This window comes from Stegostoma tigrinum, chromosome 11 (genome assembly GCF_030684315.1).
Source record: "Stegostoma tigrinum isolate sSteTig4 chromosome 11, sSteTig4.hap1, whole genome shotgun sequence".
Lineage (NCBI taxonomy): Eukaryota > Metazoa > Chordata > Chondrichthyes > Orectolobiformes > Stegostomatidae > Stegostoma > Stegostoma tigrinum.
The window spans coordinates 44,112,446-44,124,653 of NC_081364.1; the positions used below are offsets into that span (position 1 = coordinate 44,112,446).

Below are 12,208 nucleotides of genomic sequence, written 5' to 3' on the forward strand. Positions count from 1 at the left end.
TCCACTCTCGTGTTATTTTAATAAACACAGCCATTCTGTTTTTCCTGCCAGAGTGGACAGCTTCACAATTATCCATAACATGCCACATCTGCTATCCTTCTGCCCACTCAGTCAACTTATCTAAATTGCCCTGAAGCCTTGTTAAATTTTTCACCACTCATATTCCTACTGAGTTCTGTATTGTGACGAACTTGAAAATATTCATCAATTCACTCAGCCAAATCAATATTAATTAACCCCTTCTCAATGCACAAAATTTAGAATTGCCATCCCTTGAGTTGCTACTTTAATGTACAGATCTAAAAATCCATCTTGTCAACACTCAAGAGATTCATCCACGACCGTATTATTGCAAATGCCATTTGTCCAGTCTATATGCAGATTAAAATCACTCAAGAGTAGCTCCCTTGATGAACGCATCTCTAATTTCTTATTTAATGTTTGTTCCCTACATCACCGCAACTGTATGGAAGCTTTTAGAAAACTCCTGATGTTTTCCACACCGGTTTCTTCTTAGCACCAAACAGACTGATTCCATCTCTGGATTTCCATTGTCAATATCCTTTCTCACCATTGCACTGATTTCAACTTTCACAACAATAGCGTCCCATCTGCTTTTCTGTTTTGCCTGCTCTTCTTACAGGTTTACTACCCTTGGATATTCAGTTCCCAGGCTTTATCATTGCTTGTTGAATTTCTGTATTACTGTAATTATATTGTACAATTACTTGCATTATTAATTCACCTTATTGCAAATGCTATTGCAAATGTTCCAAACATTCATACATAGGACCTGTAAACTTATCCTTTTGACAATTTTCCCTCACTTCTGTCTCCCCACTCAGAATCACGTCCTCCACTGTACAAATGACCAGTCCTAGCAGGCTATTGGTGTCAGTTCTTCAAAGGTGCAATCCATCCTGTTTGTACAGGTCTAGACAATGTCCCCAGTTCGGACTGTAAGATGGAAGGGAAGTCAGTCATGAAGCTGCTGAAGGTATTTGGGCCTTAGACAATTCTCTCTAGAATTCCTGCAGCAATGTTGTTGGACCAAGATGTCTGGCCTCTAACAAAAGAATCATCTTCCAGTATCAAATAATTACTCTGTATTGAGGAATTATTTCAACCAAAAGACAGTTCTCCCTGATTCCTGTTGTTTACTTGTATTACTTCTTGTCATGCATGGTCAAATGCTGTCTTAATGTCAAGAGCAACCTAATCAAACCTCTGGAATTTGTGCCCTTTGTCCATGCTTGGGACAAAGCTGCAGTAAGGTCTACTGATCCTGAAGCAAATCAAAATTACCATTAGTGACCAAGGTATTGATAAGTAAGTACTTGCTTGTTAGCATTGTTGAATACTCTTTCCATCATCATGCCTACCATGAGCATTTGCTGATAGAATTATAATTGACTAACTTAGGGTCTTTTCCCACCTTTTTGTGAAATATTTTGTGCAATAATCTACATTGTTGGGAAAATACCCATATTTTAGCTGTGCTGAAGCAGTACAGCTGGAGACTGGGTGTGCAGCAGAAACTTTAAACTTGCTCTGTTAAGCATGCCCTTTGTCCTAAATGCTGCAGCTTTACCAAACTGACATCTCATTTTCTGGTACACCTGCTCTTCTGTATTTGTCATCGAATTCTGATTGGCCACATGGCTGGATGGTGATGGGAGGGTGAGGGAGTAGGTTGCTGGCATGGTAACAGGAAGAATTGGATTTGCCCTTTTGTGCCCTATCCTTCTATTAATTATGTGCTTCTTTTCTAACAATGTTCTGAGCCAAGTTGATGCTAGAGGTCTCCATGCTCTTTAACAATCGATGCAGACTTCTCAATATCCCAAGCATTTTCTTTTGTCTTCCAAGCAGTTCTGGAGACTGCCTCATCTGAGTCCTTTGTTGCCAAAGCAGTGAGTAACAATTCCCTATGATGAGCTAGAAAATTGCAACCTTTCAATGCTGTATTTGCTAAAGAGTGCTCATGTCCCATGTCTCAGCATGAACTGATTCTGCCTCTGTGCCACCCTCTGAGCAATGTCAGCATCTGAGCTGGTGGCTGTGAGCGTGAAATCATGTGACAGCATCATTCTCTTCTTGGACTTCCAGCACCGTCTGGCCAGATTGGATGCTTGGTTTCTGATAGGAAGAAGACAAAAGGGTAAGGTTCTGTTGGACTGGGGCAGGGGACAGTAAAAGGTATATGCTTATACCATCTGCACCTTATAAATCAGATGTAGGTGCAGGATAAGGGAAAGTTAGATCTGAGGAAGAGGATTGTGCATGAAGTTACATTTATCATTGACAGTTGCGGCCCATTTGCTGCCATGTACCCAGCAATGGATGCCCCAGTATAAGCAGCACCATTTCCTTCCTGGGGATTAGGAAAAGGAGGGCTGCCCCTCCTCTGTTTAGCTCATGCTATTAAAGGTCATGTGCCATCTTGTCCTGCAGAAAAGATGAAAGAATGCCATATTGCCAACAATCTGTTTGGCAGACGTAGTTGTCAAGGTTAAAAAACTGACAAAATGTGTGCAGTGTGTGTGTGAGGTTTGGAACAGTTCTAACCGGGTTAAGGTGAAATGAAGTTTGCAAGTGTTTGAGCGAGCCTTGACTGATAGAGATTGTTGAAGGATGAGTGACAAGGATGTGCTGACTTCACCACAAATTGAAGTTATTGATACAACTGTTGATCTAGCATTTTAAGACCTGCTCACTCATTAATTATTCATTCACTGAACTTGTGGCATTTCATCAAGGCCCTTAACACTTGACATTGGCCTCCATAGTTATCTGCTTTCATGGCTATCTGACTACTTTTCAGAAGGGCTTCCAACCTCCCTTGTGGAGGAGGCTTGAATCTCAATTCAGGTTTATCAATTAATGTATTTAATGTATGTATTTTTTATGGGCTCCAACCCTGCACTTCATCTCCAATGCTCTTAAGATGCTATTTTCAAAGGCCCAACTTAGTTAAAGCAGTGGCTTAGTACCCAATTGCTGACACAGAACATGACCAGGGATTGGGAACTGATTGTGGAGCATGAGCACCAACAGTTGCATGATGGGATCTGCAGCTGTCTGGCAGAAAAGAAAACCAGCTGTTTGAAGGGACAACAGCCTCATTACGTGCAAATGTCCATATCAGCCAGATGTGCCTTCATGCAGATGGTCCAGCATAGGTAATAAATTTTTCAGAATCTCCTAATTTCTGCCCCCATTGTCCCTGGCAACTGTTCATAAAGGTTGCATGAGATTCTTTGGATTCACTGGCTTACAAATTGTAAAGTCCCTTTTTGGTCTCCCTAACCTCACAGAGAGTCTATAGACGGTTAATTCAAGCCAAGGAAGTTCTTGACTCCCTTTAAAAGTTGAACATAGCCTGGAGGAATCAGGACATGGGCTTCCCACTTTGGGCCTCAATTTTCAAACAATGCAGTTCTCACCCTTATGGGTGATTGAACATCCTGTCAGCTTTTCCATTTCCTCAACCAAGACCTATAGTACAACAATAAATAGCTTGGAACCTGACCTGTGTCCTTTTGTGCCATTTCTTATTCTTGCCTGGGTCAAGTTCTCTTCGACCCACGAATCCCAGAATCTACTCCAGCCTTTATGCGGTGCTGGCAAGAGTCACATGGAACTAAAGCAAAACATTACAGAAGATACTGAGTGTAAAATACCAAGATTTAATGAAAGAGTATTGACCTGAAACATTAACTCTGTTACTCACTCCATAGAAGTTATATAGAAATATGCCATATTTCTTGCATATTTCTTGTATTTTTGCTTCATATGCCATCTTTAGGTGGCACCATGCATTCATGATATTGGCTCACCAGTGATGCTTTCAGCCAGTGAACAATGCAACCAATGCCAGATGCATGCCAGGATCATGGAAATGAATAAGCAGCATGAACCAGTGTCTGCGCTGCATCTCAACTTTTTACAATTTACATTAATGGCATAGATGAGGGGAGTGAAGACATGATACTTAAATCTGCTAATAACACCAGGAAAAGTAGGAAAGTATGTTGTGAAGGAGACTCCTGGAAGTTGCAGACAGGCTGATTGAGTGAGCAACAATATGGCAGATATTGGATTCACTGACTTGCAAATTGCAACAATATGGCAGATAGAGTATAACAGGGAAAAAGTGAAATTATTCACTTTGTTAGGAAGAATAAGGAAGTAGTGCAACACTTAAATAGAGAATAACTATAGAATTCCCAAGGTGTTCCTGTCCAAGAATTCCAAAAACTTAAAATGAGATTACAATAGGTAATTAAGAAAACAAATGGAATACTACCATTTATTATAGTAGCAATTGAACATATAAGTAAGTTATTCTTCAGTTATTCAGTGCACAAGGATGACGACATCTTGAAAACAAGGTGTAGTTTTGGTCTCCTTATTGAAGGAATGATATATTGGAGGTCACTTACAGGAGGTTTGCTAAAGTCTTATTGATGAATTATTGGATGGGTTGTGGGTTTCTTTTCACTGGATTTTGAATGAGCAAGGAGTGACTTCAGTGAAGTATTTAGGATTCTTGAAGGGCATGACAATGTGGATGTTGAAATGATGTTTTCTCTTCTGGGTACATCCAGAAGCGGGGGGGGGGGGGTGCTACTTTAGTTTTTTTAGGAGAGACATAAAAAGAACTATCTCTGAGAAGAACTTTCTGTCAGAGGACTTTGTGCGATTTTGGATCTCTCTGCCACAGAAGTCAGTAGAGGTGGGGATCATTGAGTACTGTTAAGCTGAAGGTAGATAGTTTTGTTAGGCCAGGGAATCACAGATTATTGTGAGTAGACAGGAATGTGGAATTCAAAACAGAAACAGATCAGCCATGTTTTATTTGGTTTGGCAGAGCATACTCAGATGGCCAAATGGCCAGCTTCTGCTCCTAAATTATATTCAAATGACAAACAACTGATGCAAGTTAATTGAGCAATACAATGCCTTTCCTCACTTTTGCTGCACTCACTTAAATACATTTGCAATTATTAATATTTGACATAAACTGACACAGATACTTTGTAGTTCTTTTTCAAATAATATGTGAACCATACCTAAACAATTGCATCAATGTTTCAAATAATCTGTATTAGTGATTTTGCATTTTACAGATCCGCAGAGTAGTTTGTTGTCACTAATTCCTCAACCCTAATTAGTAACTTTTATATCCGATATAGAAGACAAGTCATTTAACCTGATACCCAGCGGTTGTTTGAAATGAAAAATTCAGCTGAGCATTCTAGCATCTGGAGTTCAATAATTAAATGCAGCGACCATAAGTAATGTAGGATATTTAATGCATACCAATTATACAGCATGCTGCGCAGAAATTTAGTTTTCTTGTGTGCTGTGCTTCCTTTAAATTCTAGAAGCAGCTTATAAAATGTACCTATTAAGTTGAATAAGTTTTTAATTGTTGAAATGGTGCAGTGTCAATATAGAATATTTGAGAGTGAAATTTTGCCACATTGTCAGCAAATGTGAATATTAATGAAATGGTAATTGATGAAGTCCAGCTGTAGTAATCAACTAGGGAAACATAAAATTTAGATTTTCACAAATGTATTTTTTTCTTGAATTGTCAAATAGCATACAATACTACGTTGCTTAAAAAAAATTATCTATTGACCCAACAAGACCTTGGCCCCTATTGGAACACCATTTATAACTAGATGAAACCATGATAGATAAACTAAACCTGCGATGATGGCAATCACTCCAACCACACCATCCCAAACTGCATTACAGTTCCTCAACTCTTCCCATAATGTGGTCCTTTGCAAACAACTGCAATGCAAAATGCATGATAGTCATTAGACACTATATTGGATCAGTGTGTTCCATTATTACATGCTAAAACAGACGTGGTCTTTCTGACTCTAGAAAGTGACAATTTACCTCAATTCTTACCAGTTTGTCTTGCAGAATCCATAAGAGACATTAAACTATAATCCTAATTAAGTTCAATGCATCAATAGCTTTTGACTTTTGAGTTTCAATGTTGAGAAGGGTTTGTCAGAGAAAACTGACATACCCTTCTGACATCTTGAAGTAGTCATTGAATTATTATGTAACTTACAAAAATTCTGAAATCACAATAGAACTAGTCTGTAATATTTCTTAAATTCCTTGACACTTCTAATGAAACAGACACAAGAGCATGTAGAAGAACCTATGGGAATGGACATGTTAATGACCTTTGACTAAATATGTTACAGTTACATCTGACAGAAGAACTATAAAACAAGACAAATAAAGCTGGAAATCATAAGACAATATCAGAAATATATATCATTTTGCTGGCATATGATAAAAATGATGGGATGCTATTTCTTGTGGATAAACTCTGTATGCTGAAGGATCTCAACTTGAAATATTAAGGTTCATTTCTGTTTGCAGATAGATCTGCTATGATTTTTTTTGGTATTTACTGGTTTATTGCAGAAAATCAGTCAGCATTAAGGTATTAAATGCAAAAGACTGGAACCTGTGTTGCACCCTTTTTGATTGATTTTGGGGTATTTTTTGAATCAATTTTCAATTGTCCAGTAACCTAACCAAATTTAGGTCAATTTGAAATCAAGTCGCAAGGATTGGTTTGTATAAACTTCTAACAATGGACAATTTTCTAAGGCATATTTTACAACTGAATAACAGTATAAAACACTGAAGAACAAATACAATGTAAAATTTAATCCTTTATGGGATATTTTGTTCTTGTACTTCTGAAAGTGTGCAGATTATTCTAACATTTTGGTTGTGGGGGTAGCGTAGTTCAGTTACAGTGATGAATTCTTTGAGAGAAATCATCCAAATCAGCACAGGTCTACATTGATATTTCAAGTAAGATGTCTTGAAAATTATGAATTATTGCATTCAAAGAGGAAATAGTCAATCCTAATTTGAGAATTTAGATTTAGAATTTTATTTTTGTTAGCAAGGATATTGAAGATATGGATCTAAGGCAGGTAAATAGAATTGAGGTACAGATCAGTCATGACTTAATTGAATGAATGGCAGAACAAGCCTGATGCACTGAATAGTCTACACTTTTTTCTATGTTGTTAATAAAAATACATTGTAAAATTTCCATGCAAACATTGTAATTCAAATCCATTCTTAAAGTCAATTGTAAATAATGTTCTTGCCTCCTTCAAAATAAGAACCTAGAAATTGAATTACAACTCTACCCAATTACCCCATAATACTACTTAAGCAATACAAAATTACCATTAGGGAATTTTCACAACTGGAACATTGTCCTTACTGCCATTAGTGAAGTTTAGATACCCATATTTTGAGTTTCACCTCCTCCCCAGTATTGTAACAGTTCAACAAAGCTTAATTGGAAAGGAGTTTTCCAAATTATGCCATTATTACTTCACAAATGTTATCCTCAATAACTGGAACAATTATTTTCATGCGCACTCAGATTATTTGCAAGTTATTATTCAATTAACGATAATGTACAGTAACTGCCTTGTTATCTGGGAATTCTCTTTCAACTGGCAAAAAGTTTGAAGAAAATGTATAATTTGTTAAAAGTTTCTTCAAAAACATATGTTGGAACTTGGTGCACCAAGTTCTGATGCGTATATATTTGCCTATCATGCTGTTCAAGATGCAAGCGCTGTTTCTATTGTTGACCTTACTGTAATAATATCAGAGTTTCCAGAACTTAGTGAGAAAATTGCATTGTCCTTTTGGCTTTTAAGTTTAAGTCTTCTTAGTTCACAAATACTGGACTGCACTGTATTGGGTTTTATTAAGTATATTTCTTATACAACTGGCAGATGCATATAAATGGCATCATGCCACTCCCTATACATGCTGGATTATGGGGAGATTATTGGACAAAGGTAGCTAATTCCCCTGGGCCTGATGATTTCCATCACACAATTAATTTCATTAATACTAGAAGGTAAAGAAGTTGCAGATCCATTAATCACTATCTTGCAAAATTTTCTTGATTCAGAAATGTTTCCCTTTGATTGAAAAAAAATTGATGCCACTTTTTTTAATAAATGTGGGAGTGAGAAACCAAGAGACTATAAATCAGTTTTTTAAAAATGCATTCATATATCAGTATTCAAGCCCTCATGATATGCTATCAGTACACTCATGAAAGGTGCACACTGCAGCCACCGTTCAATTTCATCTGCAGTCTTCTCAAGCAGTGTATTCCTAACTGCTCACTCTGTAATATCTTTTCCACATATTTCCGCTCATCCTTTTAAACCTGTATTCTTTGGTTAGTGACCTTTTAGCCTTTGAAAAGCTTCTTCTTTTTAATATAACTCTTTGAAACTTTGTTATTGAATCCTTCATCATTTTATTCAATTTTAACCAATCTCCTCTTAGCTGAATAGAGAGAAATTCCAGCCTTATATTTAATATATTCATATAATTATAATCAGTCACCACTAGATCATTACCAGATTTCACCTTTCTCAAAAGTTCTCAAACCATACATATTTTCCTGAAAGTATGGTGCCCAGAAGTGAATATCCTAGACAGGACTGAATTAGTGTTTTAAAAAGATCTAGCATAATTTCTTGCTATTCATATTCTATTTTTATTTCTATTATATAGGATTTTTCATGCTTTGTTAATCGATCCTGACATGTTTTGAGATATGTCCACTTTTTGAGATGCACACCAATACACTAAAGTCACTTGTGCCTTGCTTCTCCTTTACACTTGTACCAAATTGCACACACACTCTCTCTCATTATTTCAATCAAAATGAATTACCTCACATTTTCCTTTATTAAATTTCATCTGCTTGCATCCACTCATGCCACCAAACTCTCTATGAACTCTGGAAGTCTATTAATATTCTTCTCACTGTTCAATATTGATGTCAATGGAAATCACAGATGAAATTCTCCACTGGTTGGAGTCATGTCGTGCTCAAAGGAAAATAATACGATTGCCTCAGCTAAGACCTACATCATCTCTGTGGTATGACAGGGCTCATCACCTTGAGGCTTCATCATCAAACTGTCCTTAACATAAAGTTAGAAGTAGGATGTTGGTTATTTATTGCACAATGTTCAATATCATTTTCAACTTCTTGGATACTGAAGCCATATGTGTCTGAATGCAACAAGATCAGAACAACAATCAGACTTAATCTGTTAAGTGACAATTAACAATGGTGTCACCCAATGCCAAAAAGCAAAGACAAGCTCCAGTAAGAGAAAATATAACCATCTCCGTTGACATTCAGTGGTATTACCATTGCCAAATCCCCCATCATTAATGCAGTGAATGCCTACAGCTTTCAACAACATATGAGAAAACTGAACATCATCCAGAATAGTACAGTTTATTTAATTGGAATCCAATCCATGCCTTAAACATTCAGTCTCTCCACCACTGGAACATTCCCGTCGAGAAGATGCACAGCTGCAACTCACCCAGGGTCTTTTAACAACATCTTCCAAACCAGTCACCTTTACTATCTAAAAGGATAACAAATGCATGGTAACATCTGCAAATTTGCCTTCAAGTTGTCTCACATTCTGATTTGGAACTATATGGTGGTTCCTTCACTGTTCCTGTTACTGGAACTCCCTCTCTAACAGGATTGTAAGCGTTCTTTTACTTGATTGAGTGCAGCAGTTCAAGGTAGCTCATCACCAGCTTTTCAAAGTTAGCAATAAATGCTGGCCTTGCTAATGGTGCTCACACTGTAACACTAAAAGACAATAAAGTTTTATGAAAACTGCAAATTTTGAATTTGTACCCTGAATCCCTCTACCCCTCCACACCAAACACCCGCCCAAGTCCAAATCATTAATTTCTATTAAAAACACCAAGACCCTGCTGCTAAACCTTGGAACTACACCTTCATTCTTCTGTCTAGCCATTAAAAGCAGTCGTTCATCACATTCCTATTTTCTATACCTTACGAATGGGTAGTTAAATAAAATGGCTTCGGAAGAAAAGAACACAGATTGATAATACCGAAGTGGTGATAGTAAAATTAAATGTTTTAGTGCTAGTGATAGAATTCCCAAACATGGCTTGTTAAGAAATTAATGAGCCAAATATGTCAGGAAATCAGGAGCCAAATAGGACAACTGATGAAAATAAAGGAAATTAGATTTAAGTGGAACATAAAGGATACTCACAAAAAGTGTGGATGGAATAATTCAGACAAAAGAATGACTTGAAATTAGTGTCGAGAAAACAGTGCATTTGTTTTTCAAATTTGGTCCCCACAACGGGTATTATTTGAATATTGCTGAAAAAACGCCATCTTTCTAAGCCTTTTTTCATCTTGCCATGTAAGCTGCACCAGTTAATGACAACTGACAGTGTTAAATTGGCTGCCAATTGGCACACTTGCATGTGTCAGAGGCTACATATATGAAAACAGAGGGCCTTATTTTTGCAGTCAGAAAGTGTACATATGTATGTTGTGTCTGTTTCAACTCAACAAAATAGGTGTCAAGCCATTCTCTGATTCTTTCTAAGGCCATGCCTTGACCAATGAGCGTCAACCTGCCTGGTTTCAAATTTAGAAAAAGTTTGGCAGTTAACTATCACTCATTATTAACTTGTGCATTCTCAATGTCAACACCAATAGCAATAAGACTCCATTTGCCAAATAATCAGCTCTCTCCAGTCACCTTGTATAAATGTTGTCTTCCCTTTACTTTTGTACTTGTAAATTATCCTGATGAGTGAGAGCTGAAAAGCTTTGCTAAAATGTGTCTTTTTTCAGCATTGGTGAAATTATGTACTATCAAATGACTACTTGTATATTATTCATCTTTATGCCTATTTCAAAATGCTGGACAAGCAGCAATTCACTTCAAAGTTCATCACTTGAATGAAACAAAACTACATTCAATTATTTCTTAACTCAGAAATGGCAATAAATGTCAATCAGCATTTATTAATTAAAAGGCTAATTCCAAGTAACATATGTATTATGTGATAAGGGGTGAATGAATATGTTCAGTAGCACATGGGAATACAAAATTCTTTTCCAGTACGGGAATACCTGGAATTCATTGTTTGTCTATTCCCAATACTAATCAGTGCATCATTTTTATTCATCATAATGATAAAATTGTTTTGCAAATTTTCCATGACTGGAGTATACCATTGCTTGCAATCATGAAAGAAGCGATATGCTAACTGATGACTGTAGTAAGAAAAGCTAGAGACTGGAAATCAAGACGTTGTAAGAAAAAAATGACATATACAAATTACCCAAATACATACACACTCTCAATTCTCAATTTTTTGTTCAATTGTTCATGAGTAAGCTTTAAAAGAGAATGATTTCTATGTGATCTAAATACATAGTCTCACATTCTTACCTTTGTAGTCTTAACTCTGTTGCCAGAAGCACACATCCATCCTGAATTATCTGGTAATGTCTTGCATTCCTCTCCCTCTATACAGGGGTCCATCTCACACCACCATTTCCCAATAACAATGGAAGCTTTAGAAGGTCATAGAATAGATAAAAGAAATAGTTAATGAATCATTGTTCAAGGATGTGTGAAATTTTGTGCATTATATTCTATACTTTTACTAAGCAGCTTTTGTGATCCTATAAAAATAAAATTAACAGTGTCATCAAATGTAAGCACATGTAATCTTTGATATACTCAGGCTTGTAAAATGCTGCATCTGCCACTGCTAGGCTAGTGAGACATTCATTATGCACATTTTATTTGAAACTAATCAACGACCCATGGTTTAATCAAGCATGTATACGTAGGGTCTCAAGTATCCACCATGAAATATTTTCAATCATGATTATTTGCATCCTTTCGATCTGCTGAAATAAAGTAGTACAATTTATTTTATCTTGTAGTTCAACATCACTCCCTGCTGTTATGAGACTTTTGAATGGACTTCTCAAATGTTAATTCTGATCAATCTCCCTGTATCTTCTCTGCAGCTGTAAACACTATATTTTGCAGTGTGTTGTGCTTCCCTGATGCACTTTGTATGGCACGATCTGCCTGTACAGCATGCAAAACAACACCTTTTACTTATCTCAGTACATGTGACAACAATAAATTAATTAAACAATCACTTTAACTCGTATCTGCCAGAATTCATAACATATCTTGGAGAGGCTTACAAATGTTCAGTAGCATCAGAATGTACCATCTATAAGATAGACTGCAGAAATTCACCAAGGCTCCCTTGGGTA

At 36.7% G+C, this 12,208-nt stretch overlaps 1 protein-coding gene across 3 annotated transcripts in view; it reads right to left on the reverse strand.

The window, feature by feature from the left end:
• LOC125460143 (chemokine-like protein TAFA-1) overlaps positions 1–12,208 on the reverse strand; it is a 464,230-nt gene that overhangs the window by 37,821 nt on the left and 414,201 nt on the right. For 2 of the 3 annotated variants that reach the window (XM_048547268.2, XM_048547267.2), the window contains exons 4-5: positions 11,361–11,485; positions 3,533–3,643 (exon numbers count right to left, since the gene is read on the reverse strand). In XM_048547268.2, the coding sequence (XP_048403225.1) occupies positions 3,614–3,643; positions 11,361–11,485 (155 nt within the window). In that variant the 3' untranslated portion in view covers positions 3,533–3,613. The remainder of the gene's footprint in view (positions 1–3,532; positions 3,644–11,360; positions 11,486–12,208) is intronic. The other variant, XM_059649924.1, reaches the window with a different exon arrangement.